Here is a 23,255-nt window from a genome sequence, read left to right on the forward strand (position 1 = left end):
CACTACTTCTCACGCGAAAATTTCCACACCCGACCTGTCTTACCCATCCACTGCCCCGACGACATGAACGAGAATGTTCAATTTTTGTTTTCTCTCTTGCAAGAAGAGGGATCCAAACCACTCAACATTGATCTTATCGATATTATTGGCAAACTCAATGACCCAAAAATCAAAGAGGCGGTAACTGCTAAACGCCTCAAAGACCTAGAAGTGCTGCTGCGTTTCAGACTCTGCCGCCGTGCGCCGTATGTAAACTGGAGAGAGCAAAACTACCAGTATGAGGTAAGCTCAACACTGGTCGATTTGAAAGACACGGAGGAAAACCGACAGTATCTCTGGCTCTACGATGTACTCATCGACATCAAGGTGCTTTCATGGAGCATTCTCCATTAGCTCATGCAGTAACTTCTCAGTCGCTTTCCATGAACACGCAACTTCAATAAGAGAAATTAGCCAAAGGAAAAGCGGCTCTTCATCGACCTTCAGAATATCACGTATATCGATTTCTTGGAGAATATCGAAGTGGAGATGTAACGATGCATCCTTGTTCCGCCGCACGATACTGTGTATCGAGCTCTTTATACTTGTACGAAGTTCTTTTCCAGAGCCGTCAAGGCTTGTGACAGGAAGTCTGAAGATTTTTAGAAGCACATCTCTCTTCTCAGCGTCTGCTTGTAGAAAATCACTTGGAGTTTTCAGCATTGACACAGCGTTCGCGTGCGACTCTGGTCCCACTTGGGCTCGATGGACTTGCTCGACAAACTTCTTGCGTTCGTTCATGTTTGGTTTGAGGTTTTTGCTCGTTGCGCTTGTGTGGTGATGATGAGTTGAAGATGGGACAGATTTGTTACATTTATGCGGATGGTGAGCTTAGAATTGATTCATGAACGGCGATTTTATATCGATGGAGTCAGTAGGGTGTGACATATATGCGAGTCACCATGCACAGACCTTGATGCACTGGTATTGTCACAAGTTGAACAAGTCAAAGCGTGTTATTTCAAACATGTTTCATGATGGGTATTGTGGTGCAAAGAGTCAACCCTTCAAAAGTATATGGCCAAGAAACCGGACCTTATCCATCTCCACACCTCGATCGCGAGTTTGAAGCAGCCATTGAAGCAGTCATCTACCCTCGGAGAAACCTCGAAGAAAAAACTTGCCTCACTTCAATCGTACTTCGGTCATGTGTCTAAAGCATATGAGCCCCATGAAGATTATGCCGAGTAGGTAGAAGAAGCGGAGAATATTGCAGTAGAGACTTTCGATCCAAAGGATTCGGCTTGCTTTTGGTTCCTAGATGCACTTCATGCAATTACAGAAAACGAATTTGAGCAACAGGCACTCATGTACATGACTGGACTTGTTGCGATCGCGGAGGCATGAAATTTCAGCTATCAGACACTTCTCTCTCATGTCCAAATGCCTCGAAGAAGAATTTTGCGACGACGTGACAGGAAAAAGATTGGAGGCGTATAATCGAAAGCTTGCTGCAATGATTTCAATCTTGGACCAGGCGTACGATTGCTTAGCTATTTTGTTTGAGAAGGGCCAGGTGCTTCCTGAACGTTTGAGGGAAGAATAACTAAATTAGTCGATACTTCTTTCCCATCCTTCTACATTTTGAAATCCGAGCACTATTTCTGACATTATTCGTGAGCTTGCTGTGAACGTTGCGATATGTAGCAATCCATACTGAGGTGTGAGAAGTACACAAATCAGGAATTGGTGATACACCACTTGATCCAATATCCTAGGTGCTTTGATTTTCCCTATCCGCGCATGTGATCAACACCGGGAGTCAGCACGAATTATCGCAACATATGGTGATATCGCTCGTGTTGTGACATCACTGTGTAAAGTGGCAGTGAGCTGAGCCTTCCCACCTCCACCACAGCGAAACCCTGCTTCAAAAACCCATGCGGAAGTATTCATCGTTGCACCCTGAGAATACTCTACCGTATGCCTTCCTGTTCACAATTATAACCATGTTATACAAATCGTCCGCTCTCAATATTAACATATATTTCATGACATGATTCTCGCCTTCATACATCCTGAACGACCATTCAGCTCAATCTTGTCATGACATATATGTTGTAATGGTGAGAGAAAGTTCGTGACCACTGGTAATACGTTGTAACTGATGGTGTGCACTAGGCCCCAATCATTTTATAATGTGCGATAACTCAAACAATTGAGACATCTCATCGGGCATAGATTGACAGCACGTGGCAAGTAAAGGTCCGATCAGCAGTCATGTATTGAATAATGACCTTCGTAGGTAGTACCTGGAAGGCCCGATGCTATGCGACAACGAGAATGCGTCGAGAGCTTGCGAATTGAATATATATATCTTGATGAATTTGAAGCCCCATAATCTGCTTCGGCTGCAATTCACACCTACTAAGCCGCACTGATCTACTGAGCTGGCTGAACTGGCTGAGGCTGAGCAAGTGAAAAAGTGCCCTGCTCGTATTTCAGCTTCCTGACCTTGGTGTTGCGGAGGTTGTCCTGGCCAGAGAGCGAGGCATCGGCGTAGTACAACAACCAGTCATCCTTGAACTTGGTGATGGACTGGTGCGTGGTCCATCCCTTGACAGGCTGCAGCAAAGTCGAGTTCCAGTGGAACGGACCATCTGGCTTGGATCCGACGGCGACTTCGACAGTGTGGAAGCTACCGGTAGAGTACTGGAGATAGTACTCGTGGCCAACCTTGTTGATTGAGGGACCTTCGAAGAATCGGCGTGTCGTGTTAGCCTGCATGACTTGGCCGTCCTTGTCGTAGATGACTAGTTCCTTAGGAGCATGTACGAAAGAACGCATATCAGCTGACAACTTTGCGAAGCGAGGACCAAGAGCCGGGCCAGAGCTGGGCTCGTTGGGGCCAAAGGCCGTCTTGTTCTGCATTTGGTCGTTAGCAATGTATAGCTTCGCCGATCTTTGATGGCTTACCAGGGTGTTGTTGGTCCATGCCTGAAGCTGTCCGCCCCATAAGCCACCAAAGTAGATGTAATAGGAGCCGTCAGTATCAGCCAAAACAGATGGGTCGATGCTGTAGCTTCCTGGAATGAAACTTGGCTCGGCCTGGAATTTGCCATCTGGGGTGTCGGAGATCGCAACACCGAGGCGGAAGACACCCTCATGATCCTTGGCTGGGAAATACAGATAGAACTTTCCATCTTTTTCCGTGGCGTCGGGCGCCCACAACTGCTTGGCGGCCCATGGCACATCGGGAAGATCCAAAATCTGGATCGAAATTAGCTGAAGGTCATGTGATAGCAAAATCATCATATATCACCTTCTGGGAGACCTTGGCTGGCGCGCTGATGTTGGTTTGAGTAAGGACGTAGTAGTCTTTCATGTCATACTGTACTACAAGTTAGCGTGCGGATACAATACGCAAGAGGATGAGGGTACTTACTTGGCTGCCACCATCATCGGAAGTAGAAGTACTGTTCCAGTCGTGAGATCCATAAATGTAGACAGTGTTGGGATCATGCTTCCATACGTGGGCTGCAGGATCGCACTGGTGGAAGGCGTTGATAACGGGAGGATCGTAGGCTTGGATCGACATTTTGATGTACGTTGAACAACAAGCGACTAGTCGGGGTGTTATTCGAAGCAACTCGGATGGGGCGCTTGTACCGTATGGATAGCGTCGAAACCAGTACTTATATGTTTAAGCCTCCATGGATTTCGTCAAGCGCACACTTGTGCCTGAAGTTGACATTCCTTTTAGGCAGATCTCCTCGAACAGAGCATGAATTATCGTCCGGAACACCCGAGTTAGAGGTCGGTGTGATTCAAGCCCAGGCGGAGCACCGGCATTCGAGAAACTTGCGGACCGTCTACCTGGGTAGCGCTGACGTGAGTCGGAAAAAGCATACAATTGGGTGGTGGTAACAACCAGCAGAACGGAACAGATGGCTATACGCGGAAGATCCATGCCTCGCATAAGAAATCTAGAAGATAGTTCAGATGCTAAGATGACAGTGACTAGGCGAATGCATGTCGCTCGTGCACAGACGCACCTTGTGTCCGCGACCCTGTTGGTCTTCACAGTTAGAACTGTCTCTAAGGCCAGGAAAGCCAGCCCCTACCAAAGCCAATTCCTGAAGCTAATCTCGCAATCGAGAATGCCAGTATCCCTCAGTGCATACATATAATGCTAGGCTTCAACGACGGCATCTCGGTAGGTGGCCCAACAGGATAGTGGCAAACCGGGTGTAACCTTCCTGTACGCTTACCGCAAAAATATCCTGTCGGAGATATTCCTGCGTTTTGAAGATCACAATTGAACACGGGCCGAAACGGGTGCCGGAGAAGGGATCGCCCCGGCCTCTTGTCGGCCCAACTACTGTTATGACTTGCACACCTTCATAAAAACGTTTGCAAGCCAATCCATGCATCAAACATGACACAATCAGCCCATTCGCTTTCTATGTGATGTTTGTTTGAGACAAAGCATTGCTTGTTGCTCGTTTAGAAACCTTCGCTGAGTGCTGACACAGGTAGCTTAAACGGCTGAGTTGGAAACAGCTACATGGCGTCAGCCCGTCAGCTCGTGGCAACTGCCGAAGATGGCTTTACCCGCCTTTCGAATGATTATCGGCTATAGAGAATTTCCTAGAAACTTTCCAGACAAATACTTACTGTCGGTGAACCACGTGGGGGATATTGCGCTATCTGAAGTATTCGTGACGAAGTGGTCGACGACTGTGAGTGGATCAGCATGCATTTGGAATTGCCTATACAAAGTCTCGTATAACGACTACGTCGCTTGAAGTAAAGCATCAGGGCGCGAGATGCTGAAGCATAGAATCCAACCCATCCTTGCCCGCCCTTTCGATAAATGAGTTGCGAATCGACAGCGGAGGGACTGTTGCGCCATAATCGATGAGACAATAGAACATGCTCATATGCTCATTGAGAAGGGCGCAGAAGATTGCCGGGAGGTCGTCGTTGGACTCAATGGCGTCAGCACCGTGATGGAGCAGTGTCACGACGGCTTTGAGGTGACCGCCTTCCGCAGCTGCAACTACTGCATCAGTCAAATCGTTTGTGTCTCCCTCCTTGATCTTTGTGTATAGTAATTGGCATCCTGCTTCGTGGCCATTCAATTCCGCAGCTCTTAAAGCACTGTTGCGACTGACTTTGTCCCTCTGGAGGAGTAACTGTACCATTCCCACATATCAGCTTGCAGCTGAATGATGCAAGTATGTCTAATCTACTGGTGGGACAGCTCTTATAAAAGCGAGCCGTATTTCTCAAGTAAGTGAATTGCCATATCTGTCCAGCCATTTTCAATATACTGCTTCATGAAACCTTTTTGCCACCACATCTGAATGAGATGTCCGTTCTCGCAATGTCTCTGCATGACATAGTCCCATATTTTGGGTCGTGGGGTCCTCACAGGTCTTGGTATTCTCGTCGCGTTCCCCAGAAACCTATTGCTTGTGGCGTCACGGTTGTAGATGTACTGTACCTGTTCTATGGTACCATGATACCCAGCTGCGCGGAGAATCTTACATACAGCAGGGGTACTGCTCGCGCGACTCAGACAAATTTCAAGCAGCTTCATGGATCCAGATAGGATCCCTTTTCATAACTACTGAAGGAATGGTACTCCGATGCGGACAACATGCGTGGGTCGGAAATGGTGTTGTGACTCAAGTACACTGCGGCTATTTGGGAAAGTGCATCCAAAAAATCGGGACAGAGTGGTCCCACAGGACCTTGATGTCGCGAGAAGATGTCAGTCACTTTTGGTGCTGCCAATTCGGAAAAAAGTCTTGTGATCCTCAATGCTGTCCGTTCCCTAGCAGCAAGTCGCTCAGTGATTTGGCGGATACACATCAGTCTGGTGTTGCCTTGGTTGGTCTCTTTCTTTACGCGGTGCTCGAGATAGGCAGCGATAAACGATGGGAATAGACTTTGTTACAGTAAGTCAAAAGTTCTGCTTGAGCCAGAATTACACACGACAGACGAAGCGTAGTCTCATGTCACGCGCAAGATCGCGGACTACGAATGCTTCGTACAGGATGCACTGGAATAGCTCCAGTGGCAGGTCTACTAGTCCAAGGACTGTCCGCGGTACATGGATATGTTGCAACATTACGGTCTTGATTAACGTGGGTAGCGCTCAATGTTTGTTCCCAAACGACAGCTGAAGTGCTGTTGTAAATGCTGATGCCTATATGGTAGCGTCCCTGTCCCTACATTTGGACTGTGATTCTGTTGTCACCTTTATCGCTTGCATTACAAGAACCGCTATGCAGTAACAATGCTTGTCGCGTAAAATCGCCAACCCTTGTTGGCCCTCTGTTGGTGAGCATGAAAGTAATTTAAAATCGACAACGCTATGAGGAAGGGCATCAAAGTCGAGCCTGTACGTCAAGATAACGCATTGATATTGGTGCAGATCAAAGGCTTCATGTGAAGCGTCCAGTCCCATCTGAAGGTCGCGCCTATCATCTTGGCATATTGCGTCATCGCTGTCTACCTCAGACAGACCTTTCTTTCTACAAACTTTGATGAGTTTTGACGATACTAGTCAAGCGCATGTGGAAAGGGGTAGAGGCTGTTATTGCGATATCCCATTACTACTCAACAATGGTATATCGCTCATACGTCGCAACCCTTAAGGATGACTGGAACGCCGCAAAATGTTTCTCAAACAGTGCGCAATCACTATTTCGACCAGCCACGACTTCTTTCTATCGGAAATTGAACCTACTGCCCAATGTGCCGAAGCGCTCGCTGGTAGTCGATGGTTTTGTTGGACTCTGTGCCGCGACCTGCGCGCCCTCTTGTACCTTCTCCAGTAAAATCGCACCCTTCATGTTATCCACTTTGCCATACTTTCTGTTGCGCTGCGCAACGTCGAAGAACTCATCGCTGTTTTCGGTGCCCATGAGCGCGACGGTTTGTGTCAATTCGTCCAGGTTCTCCATCAAAATGGGGTTGTTGAGCGAGGAGACAAAGTCGGAGAGATAGCGCGTGTCGGTAGCCAGGTCAGCGACTGCTGATGGTGTGATGCGCTTTACTCCCTCATCAAGTGTAAGATCTAGAATCGCGGTGCTCGCGTGTGAAAGCGCATCGAAATAAATGAATTCCTTGATGTCCGTCGGAAGTGCGAGCAAAACGGAGGACATGATGTTCGAGAGGTAGCGCGTAAGCTCAAGCATGTACTCGCTCGGCTCGGCGGCAGGCTTTGTAGCCATCCAGTCGTACTCAGCAGTCTCAATGAGGTCGTCAATCTTGCTGTTTACGAGCTCGAAGATGCGGTCAGATGCTTGCTTTTTGGCAAGCTTAAAGCGCTCTGTGGCTTCCAGGATAATTGGTCCAGTTGCACTTGGTGAGCTTCGTGCTTGGAAAAGCAGATCTTGTAATTCGACGCACGCGACCTCGAAATGCTCCAGGTTCGTCAAAATCTGCACGATCTGGCCGGGATACTGTGAGGAGAGCCGCTCGATGAGTGCCTGGCATACCTTTTGGCACAGTAGGTCGTCCAGCGCAGTGCGAAGGGTTTCGTCAATGATGCTAGACTTTTGGAAGTAATCGTCGCTAAAGAGGTATATTTGGTTGAGGAAGTTGCGAATGTCGATACAGCAAAGCGGATACATCTGAGAGAACGGCAGCACACATGGGAAGCTGTACTTGAAGTTAGTCATGCACGACATGAGAAGCAATGTAGACGTACGTGAGCTACTTCGCGCGTTTTATCAGGCGAATACCAACTGACAGTCACGACCTTGTCGTACTCCTCAACGCTATTAATAGGCATGGGCATGTAGTCGTCCGTTGTAACGATCTCGAGGAAGTCATCGCTGAAGCGTTGCTTCAAAAGTTCTGAGTATTTGGAGAATAGTGTTAGTAAAAGGTCATTCATTGCTGCCACGGAGTATCCCCATTTCTATGCGTCTTGTTAGTAAATGGCCCTGAATTGAGTATGAGGATACACACTTCCATGGTAAGCATGAAGAGTGCTACACGACCCTTAATCCTGAGCAACAGCTCATCGTTTTCCACGGTGTGTAGGTTCTTGGTGATGAGATTGATCGCGCTTTGGCACATCGAGTCCCACAGTTCATCGACCTAGGTAATCTTTAGCGGCGTCTGCTTAAATCTGGAAAATCTGCTTACGTCTGATTGATGTCGTAGGTTGGCAGTCTTAGACATGGTGGCCTTCTCAATGATGGCAAAACCAGCGATACTTTCCAGCAGACTGCTCAAATCGCCACACTCTTCGTCGAGCAGATTCAGCTTAGTGGGTATGATTAAATCCTTCTGGGTCCGTCGATCCGCTGCGTATTCTGTTCTGAACTGATCGCTCTTGCCGAGCGTTTCGTTAATATGCATCGCTTCAAATAGCGGGGAAAAGTCCGTCTCATTGCCAGCCTCTTCGTTGTTCAATACGTCAAACTCGTCGGTCTCATCCGCTACAAGCTCAATTGCAGAGTTCAATTTGAACTTGGAGAAGCGCGGATCGGCCTCAGCTCGATTTTGATTGCGTGTTCGCCTGACATCAGTGTAGTAGAAGGACACCTCGCCAAGAAACTGCGATGACTCTCGAATCCTGAATAGCCATGTGCTGAGGTCCGTCTTGACGGCTTCTCTTATCTGATCCTGCGTCTGGGGCACGGATTTCTCAATCATGTCCGCAATCTTGTATCGGTCGATAGCTTTGAGGTGCACGGTCTGTAGCTCGTCCAGCGCCCGCAGAGCGCCATAGTAGTTCTTCTCGCGCAGCATGTCTTGGACATTATTCGCTATTCTCAACACGTTCAAACAAGCGTTCAAAGCTTGCGTTGCTTCGTTAATATTTTGCCGTACCCCTCGCGAGTCCACCAGCGCCTTCTTTTGCTCCGCCAGTTTCTCGATACTTTCCTGGATCGACTCATTCAGTTCCAGGATGTCACCACTCATTTGGACAGTCTGGTCTCGGATACGAAGCATGGAATCCACAGAGCTCACAAAGTCCTGATGGTTGGCGTTACATATCCGTTCGATCTCAGCCTCGCGATCATTCGAGAATTGATCAAATGCAGATTGCAACTGATTGGAGTACCTTGCATCTTTCATGATAGGTATGAGCTGGTCAATGTAATCTGAGCCCATGGATGACTGGGAAATCTGCCATATGTCAGCTTTGATACAAACTTCCCTCATGCAGTACCAAAACTACCTGTTTGATAGCCATCCATAAGTCGTCCTGGTGATCCACAGCGGAAGGCATGATGAGAGATCCTTGGCGCGTGTAAGGCGCCCTTCACTTCAGCGTGATTTCAATATGTGACCAGAGAAGGCCCCCAAGTATTGTCGATTATTGTCTTATTTGCGACGTGCTGTGCTGATGGTGTCCTGATGTCCAGTGATGAAACGCGTGCCTCGCGCATGCGGCTCAAGGTACGAGATGCGCCCTAGACGAATGCGCTCTAGCTTCGGCTCCTCCCCGGAAGATGCGCGTTCCCCCACCTTCCATTCCGAGGGAGCGTGGCAAGAGCGATGACGGAGCGCGAACGGAGCACCCCGCTAAAAGTTTTGAACTCCGTCGGACTCAACGACAAACGATATAACGTCCAAAGAACTTCTCATATCGATTCAAGCATTAAACCGGTAAAGATGGAAGCTATTACAAGTAAGTACCTGAATTGAATTGGTTTGGACGAATGCTAATGTATGCAGACAAGTTTCAGGAAGTCATTGGCTCAGTCAGCGGTAGTGCTGCTGGAGCATACAGCGGAAAGTGAGTGAATTCAACACCCAGGCGATCATAGTGAAGAAGCTAATCTTTACCTAGGTCGGTCCTTCTGCTCGGTGCAGGCTTCGTGTAGGTAATCAAACGTGCTATGAAAACAGTTAAACTAATGATCAAAGCACGCGACCTACTGCCGATGTTCTAGGAAAGTCGGGCGTCAAAGTCACCGTCGGTAAGAAAAGCAACATGCAATCCGAAATGCCTCTTCTGACTTTTTCCAGCCTGCAGAACTCTCGAGAAGGCACAGGCGCTGGCCAAGGGCATTCCAAATGCCACTGCCATCAGCGTAATATACATGACTTCTAATATACCCTCAAAATACTAACAATGATAGCTCGATGTCAACAACTCTGAAGCTCTTGACGCTGAGGTTCGCAAGGTCGATCTTGTCATCAGTTTGATCCCCTACACATTCCACGCAACTGTCATCAAGTCGGCAATCCGGGAGAAGAAGAACGTTGTCACTACGTCATACGTGTCTCCTGCAATGATGGAGCTCGATGCTCAGGCCAAGGAGGCCGGTATCACAGTCATGAACGAGATCGGTGTAGATCCTGGTGTCGACCATCTCTCGGCTGTCCTCACCATCGACGAAGTACACAAGGCCGGAGGCAAAATCTTGTCCTTCAAGTCGTACTGTGGTGGTCTACCCGCACCTGAGAACTCAGACAACCCTCTTGGATACAAATTCTCGTGGAGCTCCCGCGGTGTTCTGCTAGCACTCAGGAACCAGGCAAGCTACTACCAGGACGGCAAGGTCAAGACAGTCGAGGGCCCTGAGCTCATGGCTGAGGCTAAGCCTTACTTCATCTACCCCGGCTACGCGTTCGTCGCCTACCCTAACCGTGACTCTACCCCATACAAGGAGCGATACAACATTCCCGAAGCACAGACCATCGTCCGGGGTACTCTACGGTACGGCGGATTCCCAGAGTACATCAAGTGCTTGGTCGACATTGGGTTCCTTTCAGAAGATCCCAAGGACTTCCTCAAGGAGGGCGAGAAGCGCACATGGAGGGACGCTACGGCCAAGGTCCTCGGCGCATCGAGCGACAAGGATGAGGACATCATCTGGGCCATCAGCTCCAAGACCAAATTCGCTACCACAGAAGAGAAGGAGCGCATCATCTCGGGTCTCCGCTGGATCGGCCTCTTATCTGATGAGCAGATCATCCCCCGCGGCAACCCTCTCGACACTCTCTGCGCTACCCTTGAACAGAAGATGCAGTACGAGGAGGGCGAGCGTGACATGGTCATGCTCCAGCACAGGTTCGAGATCGAGAACAAGGACGGCAGCAAGGTCGTACGCACATCGACGCTAGTGGAGTACGGAGACCCCAAGGGTTACTCTGCCATGGCTAAGCTCGTCGGTGTGCCGTGTGCGATCGCGGTCCAACAGGTGCTCGATGGCACGCTGAGTGAGAAGGGAATTCTCGCACCCATGAGCCCAGAGATCTGTAGGCCACTCATGAAGACGTTGGAGGACCAGTACGATGTACGTTTCAAGGAGAAGACTGTCCCTCTGTAGACTAGAATTGCATTGTCGAAGCTCAGGTCATGGCCGCACACGCTCTCGTGAATATAGAAGGATAGATAAAACCTAAATAGCATGAACATCCCTGCCAGCAAACCCTTGGACGAGCCGTTTGATATCCACTTCGATCGTCTTGATGCGAATACTATCATAATATCTCAACATCTCGCAACCTGTATCGCAACAACCATGATAGTTTACGATTGGCAAGTAGAACAGTCATGTCAGCTGAGTTCTATTCACGCACTAGAAAAGAAAATGTAACATGATTCTCTTTGCATTCAGTTAAGGATTAACAAGAATGTGCATCACCGGTGGTGATGGCCCCACATGACGACTAAAGAGGTTGAGTATGCATCCTGAATGCGGGGAACACGGCGCACCTACTTCCCATGATTGGCAAGACTGCGAATTGCTCCGCTCTTCGGGTTCAAATTACCGGGAGTAAGTTGAGGCAGTCTTGCCTATCAGTCCAGGTACATACATATTCTACATCAGAGACCTAATCGTCATCCTTGCACTCTCAATTGAAACAACATCGCCCAAGATGCCAGGTCCTCTCGCCGAAGCTTCACACTTCAAAACCATTACTTTCAAAGAGCTTCATCCCAGCTATGGTGCAGAGATAATTGGAGCCGACTTTGAGAATGCGACCGACGAGCAGTTTCAAGAGATCAAGTCTGCTATGGCCAAGGTACTACCTTCCAAGTTGCTTATCACGATGTACTTCTAATGAGCATATCTCTCACAGTATGGTGTTCTGGTCTTCCGCAACACTGGGCTGTCCGATGCCAAACATGTCGAATTCTCGTCACGCATCGGTGCTCTCGACAACGTACGCCGGTATCTGACTGGCGGGCGGAAGCTGCGATACACGCATTACGAGCTCTTCGATGCTGGGAACGTGGACGAGGAGGGCAACGCCATCGACCCGGACTCACCTCGTGCACACTACAACAAAGGAAACGCCCTATTCCATGTCGATTCGAGCTTTAATCCACGTCGAGCGAGCTGGTCGTTGTTGCGCGCAGTCAAATTACCACCGCCGGGTATGGGAGGCGAGACAGAATTCGCTGATAGTCGAACGGCATGGGACGACTTGGATGAAGACTTTAAGATAGAACTCCTAGATTGCGACCTCGTGGGCGCACACACGCTCTTACACTCGCGCAAATTGGGGTCGCCCGAGTTCTTCGCAGACTTGGTACCCGAGTCAGAACCAATGATGCGGCACAAGATCGTGCAGACTCATGAACCGTCTGGTCGTACGAATTTGTATCTATCTACGCACTGTCATCATCTGGAGACGTCAGACTGCAAACCACTCCCTGAGAGCGAAAGTGCGGCGTTGTTCGAGAGATTGCTAAAGCATGTCACGCAGCCAAAGTACATCCTGAGTGTCGACTGGCTCAACGAGGGTGACATGGTTGCATGGGACAATACTGCAGTCATGCATAGGGCAACTGGCGGTAGCTTCGAGGGTAAATTTGTGAGGGACATGCGGCGCACGACGGTGCATGACGACAGCTCTACGGCTTGGGGCTTGAACGCTGGACAAGAGGCGCGTGGCTTCAATCTACAGACCTCCAGTGGGACGACCGTAGAAACGACAGTGGCTCCAGTGAATATCAAGGTGTAGGAAGCGTTGTGGTGTTTCATTCGAACTACCATCGATTGTCACAGGATGCACATACTCATTGCAAGGGCGAGCCGGATCTTGCGGAACTTTGGGAATTGCTCTAGGGACCTTCTTTACGATATGAATTCACTTGAGACAAGTCATTCAAAGTTGGTGTTGGGAGGGAAATTGGTAAACAAAAGCGTTCATTGTGATGGTGCTTCAGCCAATCATGTCGCATTACGTCATTGTTCGATCCAAGCCTCAGCCACTTTTGCCATCCACCTCATGAATGATTCCAACATTATGAGACCTAGAATTAATCCTGCTTCACGACATCTGACCTAAATACTCAAACCACGCCTTACTCTTATTTTACTACAGTTTGTCGCCTCCCATTATGGTCTTCGGCTTGAGTCGCCTAACGCCGCGCCGCGTCATAATCTTTACATCTGCATCAGTACTTTTCTGGTTATTCGTCTTTAGTCTAACTCCCATTACATCGCCGCTTCCACCATACACCGGGCCTCATGAAGTTGGTATCCTGGATGTAGAGACTGAGGTGCAGAAGAGAGTCATTCATGACGCGATATTGAAGGAGACGGGAGAGAATGCATTCGAACTTTCAACACTCGCAATAACGCTGTACTATCCATCTTCCTTACCACTAGCATCGCCCAGTCGACGACCTTGGGCGCGTCCGTGGCTTCCGCAGCCTATTTCTCTCATTGGCACTGGATACGCACGACTTGCAGGTATTTCGTTCGCACCGCTGCAGTCACTGTTCACTTTTGGCCTTTGGCTGCTTGGATCTAGCACTGTGATCCCAGGTGTTGTCGATGCGCCCATCCTCAGCAGCGCGGAGAAGATTTTGGGAGATGACGGCGCTGGCGCTGGAGGTCTTGGCAAGGTCATTGAGCAAGAACATCAAGAACTAAAGCGCGAAGACGAGGTTGGAATTCTACCATGTGTGGTCTTTACGCATGGTATGGCTGGTATGAGCCAGAGCTACTCACACTACCTTGGTAGTATCGCTAGTCACGGCTACGTCGTAGCCGCAGTAGAACATCGGGACGGAAGTGGCCCTGGCACCATCGTTCACTACCCCGATGGCAAGGAGAAGAAGGTCTGGCATATGAAGTTGAAAGACTTGAAGTCTGACCCACCCATGACCGACTTGGACCTCAAGGCCGCACAACTTGCATTCCGCGAAGCCGAAATCAGCGAGACAATAAAGCTATTTGCACAACTCAACGCCGGCGATGCACCCGTTGTCAACCTAAAGCCCGATTCCCCACGTGAAGCTCTTCCTGGCTTCAAGGGCCGTCTCAACCTCGCCGCTGTCACTGTAGCCGGGCACTCTTACGGTGCGACAGGCGCCATGCAGGCCCTGAAAGCCGCCGGAACCAAAGCCATGCCCACTAATGGCGGTATCGCGCTCGACCCCGGGAAAGGATCTGGCCCACTCAACAAAGACATCGACGTGCCCGTGCTGGTCATGCAAAGTGGCGAGTGGACAGAGAAGCAAGTAGACTTTTACGGACAGGGCCAGCATTTCGATGTTGTTCGGCGCATCATCGAAAGTGTGAAGGAAGGGTGGTTCATGACGCTGTGTAAGTTTGCTCCCTCCTATTTCTCTTTCGCAATGTTAATACAAGACAGCTGGCACCGCGCATCCATCCTGCACTGACGCTCCTCTGATAGTCCCGTGGATCATGAAAATGGTCACGGGCACAACGCTCAATCCGCGCATCGCTCTATTCAACTACATCGACGCATCTGTAAAGTTCCTCGAGTACCTCCAAACAAGAGAGAAGAAGGGAGTCCTAGCGAGTCCAGTGACGAGTAAGGCTGGGCCACTGGGTGATGCTGAGAAGCGCGAGAAGTTTGAGGGGCAGTATGATGCGCAATGGGAGGTCCATGTTATTCCCAAGGAGTAGTGTATACAGGTAGGGTGTAAAAGTAGTTGTAATAATGATAAGCGTTAGTGTGGTAATTCGGCTGAAAGTGTCAATATGATATGAAAAGAGCGAGATATTATACCAGTTCCATGATTGCGACAGTCAAAGCATGTACTTGTACATTGCAGGCTGCCTTGATCTACTATAACAACTCATAATATACATGCAACAATCCTCTCTATCCACACATTCCACCCTCCTTCATACCTCTACCACGTCCCAACCCACCACGCGAACCCTCCAAGACCTATAGTGACCCCCAAATGCCACGCCAACCCCCACGCCATCGCAAACAAAAACTTCGGGCTAAACACCGTCCAAATGAAAAGATGCTGCCTCAACGCGGTACAAGCCACCATAACACTCGTCAACATGACTCCCGTCCAGAAAGTCAACAGACTCGCATGCCCGACCCAAGCCCTCTTATCCTTCCTATCATCGCGACTCTTCTCCTCCTTCCTCGCCATATCGTTCAAGAAATTATGCTCTTGTGCGATCCAATCCGCCTTGTGCAGTTCCGCGGTGTTGATGAAGCGTTGCTGTTTGCCGTGGGCGCCGAGGAGGAGGACGCCGGCAAGTGACCAGTATACAGGTCCGGCCCAGTTGGAGAGGAAGACGAGGAGGCCGACGGCGAGGACGTTGTAGCCGGATACGCCGTTGTAGGAATTGGAGAGGTCGATGGAGGAGATGGAATTGCTGTTACCGAGAGCGAAGAATGAGGTTTGAGTTAGGAGGAGGGTGGTGAGAGTTATGGCGGTGGGGGAAAGGTCGATAATTGCTGGGGGGAGGTTAGATGGGTGGTAGAAGAGGTGGGAGGGGGCTTACTGAGGAAGAAGAATTGCAGGCGGAAGAGCATATAGAGGGGTATGTTGTGAGCTTTTGTTTGGGTGAGGAGGAACAGGGTGGTTAGGTCGAAGAATGCGACAGCAAGGTCTGCGATGAGTTAGCGAGTGTCAACGACTTCTAAGGACGAGACAACGTACCACCGTTGCCCTCTCGACCTCTCTTTGCTCTCGTCCTGCTCCTCTGCCACTCAGTAAAAGTGATCCAGCCTCCGCTCAAGGCAATGCCACCGAATACCATTTGCGCAAGACCGACGAGGTCGAGTGCTTCCAGAGAGTCCATCATGCCTCCAGATAGACCGTATGTAAGCTCAGGTGCATCTTTCGCAGTGAACGCGAGCTTGAACGCAAAGGCTGTTGCAGTCAATGGCAGAACAGCAATCGTTCCCATCAGACGATTAACGTCGGTAGGTTCAGCGTCCAAGCTCTTTTTGCTTTGGTCGCCGTCGAATGTGGCGATTGAGCGAGCAACATGCCCAGCCAAGCGGAGTGTGACATCCATGTATGTCGCTCCGACTAGGGACCAGAGCACAAAGCTGTTACCGTGGAAGATACCACTATTGACTATGTCGTCTGCTCCAGCATACTTCTGGCCCGTCTGATTCCATCTCCGGATCACTCGATGTAGGACGAGAGCCATAAGCGCTGGGTGGAACATCCACCGAATCGTCCAGTCTTTGCGTTGGCTCTCGATGAAGACAACGAAGAACCAGCCTGATGTGGCCCAGTACCAGAAGTTGTGTTCTTCCTCGACATAGGAAGACGCGAACATAAGGACGCCGTAGAGCGCAAGGGTCATGATGTAGTAGACGCCAGCAGGTGAGATCGGACGAAGCTTGGGTAGTGTAAAGAAGCTCAAGCAGCATATGAGGAATGCTAGAGCACTTCCAATGAACAGGCGAGGCACGTCGTAGTTGGATGCCGCACCGGACATGCTTTCTTGAGCTTCGCGCATGAACTAGAAGGCGTCAGTAACCATACCACAAGTGGGTTTCGAGCACGCTATCTTGGGCAATGGAATTTCCATACCTTGTACAGGCTGTCCGACATTGTACTCCGATTTTCAAAACCCTTCATCACGTCTTGCCAGGCGCATGCCAATGATTGACCGTCGTTCAGGCTTTGGGCCTATCACACATCAGTAGGCATTCTTGCTAGATCAGATTGGCGACTGACCTTGCCACATTCGAACCCCATTTCCTTAGGTATGACTGTCTGCTCGTCGAACCTCAAATTCGAGAACTTGGCTTGCACGATCTTCTTGATCTGGATTGCATTACGGTACAACAGTTGGAGTCGATCCTCATCTAGCCTCGTCAGATTGAAATTTCGAACTCAGTCAAGGTACTTACCTCTATCCCAGAATCCCAGGAACTCTTCTAGAAACACCCCGAGATTATTCTTTGGAACTGGGAATCCCAGTAGACCGGCGACCGTAGGTGCAATATCACTCTGTTCTACCATCTGGTAGTAGTCGAATTCAGTACCAGCTTTCGGTGCTGTTGGACTGCTTCGCTTCGATTTGCTTGTAACTTTGGTGAGCTTGGGGCTCATGAAGACAAGCGCAGGCGATGTTTCGCCGGGTGAGGATCCGCCGTGATTGCCGCCTTCATTCATGCCATGGTCGCCGCAGATGACGAACAAGGTATTCGCAAGGTGGTCTTCGTTCTCGATGGCGTTGTATATGGTCCGGACCATTTCGTCCATTTCCTTCTGCTTTGGAACCATGTTGGGGCTATTTTATCATCAGTATATTCCTCGTCCTAGATCGCGCGAAATTGACCTTTTAGGACCAGCCTTATGCCCAATATGATCGAGGCCCAAGTAGTGCAATATCATCGCGTTCCAGTCACTGTTCAGCAACTCCTCGGGAATATGCCTCGTCACATTATTATCCACTTCTGTAAAGTCCTGCACGCGCCATGAGAGTCAACATTGTATTCTTCCTATGTACACTGGGTGGATGCTGCGCACTGACCGAAACAAAAAAACTGCTCGTCCCATCCGCACGCTCGAAGAAGTCTGGGAACAGCTTCAACCACGTGTCGTCGCCGTACATAACTAGCTTTCCTTTGCGATTGTCAAAGTCCTTGGCTTTGATTTGCGCAAGCCAGGTGTCTTGTGTGCCCAGCGTGGAAGTGGTGTCTGACTCGGCGAAGTTGAGAATTACGTCTACGAATGAGGGGATGGAGCCCGTGGTAATGGCTTTGACGCGAGGCATCGTGATGGTAGGAGAGGTAGCATGAGCTGTGAAAGGCAGCGCGGTGCCGTCTCGAATCAGACTGGATGGCAATTAGCTATTTGAAGGTCCTTTACAGGTTTCTAAGTAGTCTTACCTCTGCACAAAGCTCATCCCACTCTCCTCACCAAATACGAAATCGCTCCTCAGCGCATCCACGACCATGAAGACCAGCTTGTCGAATGGCGCCGCGGGGATCTTCTGCGTGCCATCTCCCAACGCGCTGTTCGATTCTGTATCCTCATACAAAGCCAGTCCCGGCATAAACGGCTTATACGGAAAGAATCCAGTCGCAAACACGAGAATCGCAACCGGAATGAGCAGATTCGCCAGCGCGAGTAAAACTGTCCGGGCCGCCATTGCCGCGCTCTCACCTGCCACTTAGTCTCTCAATACAATCTTCCAAGCGATGGAACGTTATACAAGGAGCGACATTAAATACAAAGAAAAAAGCCTGCGAACAATCCATCATGGTGCAACTCCGCGACGCGACGTCTCCCAAACCCTCAATCCAGGGTCCAAGCTCCCATCCCCGATGCGCTTAGCCGAGACGCCAGAGCAGCCAATGACATCACCAAAGCAACGAGGGCACATCCGCGGCGAGCGAGGGCTTGAGCAATTGACCTCTACATGTCTCGGACGCTGTGTACCAATTCCCTTCCTATATTTCGAAGCTTTAGGCAAAGTATCTCGACGAGTGGTGCTGTGTACTTGTACTCCACCCGAGCAGCGAACACCGGCTCAGCTGCCATACACGTGGGATCAGCGCGCAAACCTCGGAGGATCACCAGGAGCCATCCACGGGAGGATTTAAAAGATCAATTGACCGCCTACCTGCAAACCCAATATCCTCCTGTCAAGAAACACGGAAATTTCAAAATGTCGTTTCTCCTCCCTGGCCTCCGTCGCGGCCTAATGGTCAGCACCCCCCTCATCCTCTCCACTCCGCTGCTCCTGCAATACCGGCACTCCCAGCGCATCCGCTGCGACGCCGCAGATCCAATCAGCAAGATCAAGAACGACTTGATGGGCAACTATGCATCTGAAGCGCGGACGCCCGTCATCACCGAGTCTGGAGCTGCGAATCCACAGGCTATCCGGCAAGTTAGTATGGGCTCGATTCTGGGTGTGTTAGGGGGATTGGGGATTAGTGTGTTTAGCAAGCCGTTGGCGATTTTGATTGGGTTGGGGATTGTGGTTTTGCAGGTACGTTTTGAGGTGGTGAAGAGTAATGGAAGGAAGTCTATTGGGGGTTTCTATATGCCATATATGCGAAGGACGATGCTAACAGACATGCTAGGCCATTGAATCCCGAGGAATCCACATAATCCCATACTCATTTCTGCAGCGGCGCTTCAAGCAAACGAATGTTCGCTCGCTGGTGCGGGATAACGTCGCGTTCAAGCTATCCTTTGGCTTGACGTTTGCTCTGGCCGCATTCGCCGAGTTCTAATCAGTAGGTGTTTTGCAGGCTCAGGCCGTGGATCATCTGGTGAGGAGTCATGGCCTGTGGTTGCAACTGCATCTGGAGCTGTTTGCACGTCTGCCAGAAAGCCTTGACGGCTTCCCTGAACGCGTTTGAGTTCTTTGCGTTTCTGTGTATATATCAGTACCTGTATGCGAGGGAGGGTGATTGGAAGCCTACCGAATCATACTCTCGATGAACTTGCGGACTACGTCCTGCACCATGGAGTCCTGCTGATAGCGCTGTAAAAGTGGCTGCTCAGTCAGAGCGTTGGTGATGTATGTTCGAGCGTTCTTGTCAGATTTGATCAAAGCACGTAACGGTATGACGATGTGGTCGAGACTTGTCTGGTCCACCTCACCGCATACGTTCGAGATCAGGGCGAAGGTTATCGATGGGCCGAAGTGATTGATGATGTCTTGCGCAGTGCCTTGGTGTGGACCATGTGTATTGCTGGCTAGCTCGAAGATGTCCTTCCATAGTTTGGCTGCTGCCCGCTTCGGGAGCACCTCAGGCGACTTGACTGATTCGATGGTAAAACCGAACATGCCGGCAAGGATGTTTGGCTGCTGTTGGATAAGGATCTGAGGATTTGAGTTGATGAAGTTCTGAAGCAGTTCGAGACAGCCCACAGAGATTTCAGGGTCGTTGCGTGGATGTTCTAGCGCTTGCATGATGCCAATATTGTGTTGTAGCAGACGCTGTGCATTCTCAGCGAATCCCACAGGAGGGCTGTGCTTGAAGGAAGACAGCCAGCAACACGCCGTGTCTAAGACGAATGGAAGCCTGGGAGTCTGAGCGTTTGTCTTCGTGATGAAGTCGACAGCTGCTGAAGGTGGCAGCACAAATGGGCCAGGTACGGTTTCCTTGAAGCCGGTACGGAGAACGTTGCATGCTGCTTCGATGATCTCGTCATTTCCAGGAAAAACCTGCGTTAGGTAATTCACGAAGTTGATGATCTGGTTCTGGATCTCTTTCCCGGGTCCTTGCAGCCAGAAGGTCGACTGGTCTTTCTCCGTCGCAAGATCGACCACGTCTTCATCCAAAGCCTGAAGCGATCGGCCAATGGTCGTCAAGCACTTGAGTGTTGTGAGTGCCAGTACTTGCCCGTGCTCCAAATCCCTGCCCTCTTTGGTCACGTTGATGGCTTGCATAGCGTCCTGCGCGACGTAGTGAAAGAGCTGACGCACGCCCGCCAGCTTTTTCTCGTCCGTATCAAGGGACTGTACGATAGCTGCGATACCTTCGAGCACCTTGCTCTTTGTGAACTCCTCGGCGGTCTGATATGTGAGAAACTGCTCGTACATCTGGAAGAAGGAGCCCAATTCTTCTGTAAGGGACTTCCGACATTCTGAGCATAGTTGGGCAAAAGATTTTGCGGCGCTTTGTGCAGTGGCAGGGTGAGCCAAAGCTGAGAGTAGGAACGGCAGGACTTGCGGTAAAAAGCGAGGATTCCGAAGGAAGAAGTGATTGAGGACTGCGATCGCCTCCACAGCTGTTCTCCGTGTAATGGCAGGCACTCCATCAGTTCCAGATATAGTTGAGAGAAAAGCTTGGTCAAATAGACGGTACAAGCGCTCATCAACTGACTCGTTGAATGCATCTGCAATGGAGACGAGACCAAATAAACCGGCTTCGAGCTTCAACCATTCGCCTCTTTCAAGTGCTTGCAAGCTGAAGTCAATGAACTGGTCTGTTAGGGCATCGCGAAGACATTCGTATGCTTCCGCAATGATGTCCCGAACGTCCATGCGGAAGACTTTAAAGGTTTTCTTAGCATCCGCATCCCAGGATTCCAGGACGTCAGTTGGCGGGTAGATGGTCTTTTGCGCGAGCTCCGACACTGCTTGGAAGACCTCAGATTTTGCGCCTTGCATCCAATCTGGAATCTTGTTCTCCTCGCCATCTTCCCCAAATGGCGGGTGCATGAACTGTTCCTCGGCGATTGCGCTCACATAGTTGCTCCAGAAGTCAAGGACTACAGGTGCAACCTCATCCTCGTCGCCTACGCACTCAGGGAATTTAAGCAGGTCGTGCAGGAATGCTATATCAGTCGTTAGATATCATGTCCACGAATTGAGAGCAGTGAGAATGGTGGAGCTCGACTTACATAGCACCTGCTGGTTGTGTGAGATGTTTGGGAACTTGTAGAGATCCTTGGACTCTAGTAAGGTTGTTCCGAAAGCAACGATGATTCTAGCAAGCGATACTGTCTCCGCGTCGGAGTTCTTGAGAATTTCTATTCCCCATGGTCCTGCAATCGCTGACCAGAGCATGTCTTGATGCTTTGCTTCAAAGAACTTGGGGTAATTTTCTAGAATGTCGGCAATGAACTCCATAGTGTCTTCGACATGGTATTCTAAGCAAGTCAAAACAAGCTCAGTCGCCGACCGAAGATGTTTCAGTTTCTCGGGTTCATCGCGAAACTCGGCTTGAGCATAGAACACCCATCCCTGTTTTGTTAGCAGCAGTTGGTGCATGCGTGGAAGGCACTCACTATGAAGCACTTTAGTGCAGCTACGCAAATCTTTTCGCCTTGCTGTACTGCTTCTGCGAAATTTGGATTATTGATCGGCACTGATAGCCACTTGATACCGCGACCGAATGCCACATGCAATATCACCTCTATGCTCTCGGCCTGAGCAACCATGCGCTCGTGTGGCTTGCGACTAATGATGTTAGCATGTCGCCGTATTTGTGGAGGTAGCTAAACTTACTCCCTGGTGTTGGAGGGCTTCTTTGCTTCATCTGCCAAGCTCATACCAAAGTCAAGGAGAACAAGAAGCTGGTCATCCGATAATCGTGGTAATAGATCCCATGTCGAAGGATGTTGATCTAATGCTTCGTCCAGCACAGGCTGCCCGACAGCAAATGAGACAACTAAGCTGCGGATGCACTGGGTCCATACTGAAATGGGTTTGATGAAGTACTGCGCTAGAGTCGACGTCACTTTGCGTGTAGCGATCGAAGTTGCTGGTCGCGATACTAGATGGTTCTGAGTCGTTAGCCATGGACTTTCCGGATACCAGCTTTGCGAACGTACAATGAGAGTCGAAAGCAGTTGCTCTGAGTGTTCCTCGGTAAGCTCAGCGCTGTTCACATGGTTAGTGACAGTGACATGAGATCGTTGTGACACTTACGAATCTGCATTCAGTTTGACGGTCAATGTCAGCGCTCCGAAAAACCGCACTTGTTCGTCATTGCTCTTAAGAAGGGCGTCTGCGATTTCCCATCCTTGAGGTGATCGCTGGAGGACCCTCAATGTTGCTTCATTTTGGGAGATCTTCTTCGCGTTGCCAGGGTCATACAACGACTTGACCAAGCGCTCGATTTCGTCGAAGGCCAGGGGAAATGCCTGCGCTGTTTGACTTGTGGCGTTCGCCATGTCGAGTTTTTTCGGAATGTCGTCAAAGTTGCTTGAGCAAGGTCAGAGTTATCGTCAATAGTGCTCGCTATGACGCGGCGCACGGACCATCAAGTATTGACGCTAGGCTACGAATCTGGTGGAGTGAAAGATGTGCAAGATTTGACGAGAGAGGTTGAGGAACTTGTGGAAGAAAATGGAAAGAAAGCATTCGCGAAGGATTAATGCTAGCAAACAATTGAACAGACTTACTCGTACTAAGATTGTCGAAACCCTTTGCAAGCAAGGGATCAGATATTATAGCTGAAGAGGCATACTCTGCCCTGTTTTCCATGTATGTTCAAGGTGTGGTGTTGCTCACGTGCCCAGATGGCATGCGTCTAGCGGGGGGAGTGAACGTGGTGGGAGGCGATCGGACATGCACGGCCACAACGCACATGCATCTTTACACGGGCTGGAGGAATTGGTG

The 23,255-nt window shown here is 49.9% G+C and overlaps 10 protein-coding genes across 10 annotated transcripts; 5 read left to right on the forward strand and 5 right to left on the reverse strand.

Moving 5' to 3' along the window:
- Nucleotides 1-63: 63 nt before the first annotated feature.
- On the forward strand, nucleotides 64-534 carry SNOG_09320 (hypothetical protein; the record flags this gene model as incomplete). The annotated part of the gene is made up of 2 exons (XM_001799563.1): nucleotides 64-282; nucleotides 460-534. 2 exons carry the CDS (start codon nucleotides 64-66, stop codon nucleotides 532-534), a joined length of 294 nt encoding a protein of 97 aa, XP_001799615.1.
- A 1,887-nt stretch (nucleotides 535-2,421) lies between these two features.
- On the reverse strand, nucleotides 2,422-3,577 carry SNOG_09321 (hypothetical protein; the record flags this gene model as incomplete). The annotated part of the gene is made up of 3 exons (XM_001799564.1): nucleotides 2,422-3,249; nucleotides 3,302-3,370; nucleotides 3,425-3,577. 3 exons carry the CDS (start codon nucleotides 3,575-3,577, stop codon nucleotides 2,422-2,424), a joined length of 1,050 nt encoding a protein of 349 aa, XP_001799616.1.
- Nucleotides 3,578-4,519: 942 nt separating this feature from the next.
- Nucleotides 4,520-5,186, reverse strand: SNOG_09322 (hypothetical protein; the record flags this gene model as incomplete). The annotated part of the gene is made up of 3 exons (XM_001799565.1): nucleotides 4,520-4,542; nucleotides 4,657-4,751; nucleotides 4,831-5,186. The coding sequence occupies 3 exons, from the start codon at nucleotides 5,184-5,186 to the stop codon at nucleotides 4,520-4,522; spliced, it is 474 nt and encodes a 157-aa protein (XP_001799617.1).
- A 1,533-nt stretch (nucleotides 5,187-6,719) lies between these two features.
- SNOG_09323 (hypothetical protein) lies at nucleotides 6,720-9,241 on the reverse strand (the record flags this gene model as incomplete). The annotated part of the gene is made up of 5 exons (XM_001799566.1): nucleotides 6,720-7,628; nucleotides 7,706-7,918; nucleotides 7,969-8,100; nucleotides 8,149-9,138; nucleotides 9,191-9,241. 5 exons carry the CDS (start codon nucleotides 9,239-9,241, stop codon nucleotides 6,720-6,722), a joined length of 2,295 nt encoding a protein of 764 aa, XP_001799618.1.
- A 386-nt stretch (nucleotides 9,242-9,627) lies between these two features.
- Nucleotides 9,628-11,291, forward strand: SNOG_09324 (hypothetical protein; the record flags this gene model as incomplete). Its single annotated transcript, XM_001799567.1, has 5 exons — nucleotides 9,628-9,643; nucleotides 9,691-9,751; nucleotides 9,806-9,835; nucleotides 9,992-10,049; nucleotides 10,098-11,291. The coding sequence occupies 5 exons, from the start codon at nucleotides 9,628-9,630 to the stop codon at nucleotides 11,289-11,291; spliced, it is 1,359 nt and encodes a 452-aa protein (XP_001799619.1).
- A 553-nt stretch (nucleotides 11,292-11,844) lies between these two features.
- Nucleotides 11,845-12,936, forward strand: SNOG_09325 (hypothetical protein; the record flags this gene model as incomplete). The annotated part of the gene is made up of 3 exons (XM_001799568.1): nucleotides 11,845-11,991; nucleotides 12,049-12,562; nucleotides 12,611-12,936. The coding sequence occupies 3 exons, from the start codon at nucleotides 11,845-11,847 to the stop codon at nucleotides 12,934-12,936; spliced, it is 987 nt and encodes a 328-aa protein (XP_001799620.1).
- Nucleotides 12,937-13,315: 379 nt separating this feature from the next.
- On the forward strand, nucleotides 13,316-14,855 carry SNOG_09326 (hypothetical protein; the record flags this gene model as incomplete). The annotated part of the gene is made up of 2 exons (XM_001799569.1): nucleotides 13,316-14,528; nucleotides 14,578-14,855. The coding sequence occupies 2 exons, from the start codon at nucleotides 13,316-13,318 to the stop codon at nucleotides 14,853-14,855; spliced, it is 1,491 nt and encodes a 496-aa protein (XP_001799621.1).
- A 230-nt stretch (nucleotides 14,856-15,085) lies between these two features.
- On the reverse strand, nucleotides 15,086-18,317 carry SNOG_09327 (hypothetical protein; the record flags this gene model as incomplete). Its single annotated transcript, XM_001799570.1, has 8 exons — nucleotides 15,086-15,654; nucleotides 15,702-15,809; nucleotides 15,860-16,676; nucleotides 16,748-16,846; nucleotides 16,895-17,025; nucleotides 17,071-17,453; nucleotides 17,731-18,000; nucleotides 18,055-18,317. The coding sequence occupies 8 exons, from the start codon at nucleotides 18,315-18,317 to the stop codon at nucleotides 15,086-15,088; spliced, it is 2,640 nt and encodes an 879-aa protein (XP_001799622.1).
- A 519-nt stretch (nucleotides 18,318-18,836) lies between these two features.
- SNOG_09328 (hypothetical protein) lies at nucleotides 18,837-19,410 on the forward strand (the record flags this gene model as incomplete). The annotated part of the gene is made up of 2 exons (XM_001799571.1): nucleotides 18,837-19,163; nucleotides 19,258-19,410. 2 exons carry the CDS (start codon nucleotides 18,837-18,839, stop codon nucleotides 19,408-19,410), a joined length of 480 nt encoding a protein of 159 aa, XP_001799623.1.
- SNOG_09329 (hypothetical protein) lies at nucleotides 19,411-22,807 on the reverse strand (the record flags this gene model as incomplete). The annotated part of the gene is made up of 7 exons (XM_001799572.1): nucleotides 19,411-19,552; nucleotides 19,603-21,466; nucleotides 21,533-21,875; nucleotides 21,920-22,091; nucleotides 22,140-22,417; nucleotides 22,466-22,514; nucleotides 22,563-22,807. The coding sequence occupies 7 exons, from the start codon at nucleotides 22,805-22,807 to the stop codon at nucleotides 19,411-19,413; spliced, it is 3,093 nt and encodes a 1,030-aa protein (XP_001799624.1).
- Between the last annotated feature and the right edge of the window lie 448 nt (nucleotides 22,808-23,255).

This window comes from Parastagonospora nodorum (genome assembly GCF_000146915.1).
Source record: "Parastagonospora nodorum SN15 chromosome Unknown scaffold_14, whole genome shotgun sequence".
Classification (NCBI taxonomy): domain Eukaryota; kingdom Fungi; phylum Ascomycota; class Dothideomycetes; order Pleosporales; family Phaeosphaeriaceae; genus Parastagonospora; species Parastagonospora nodorum.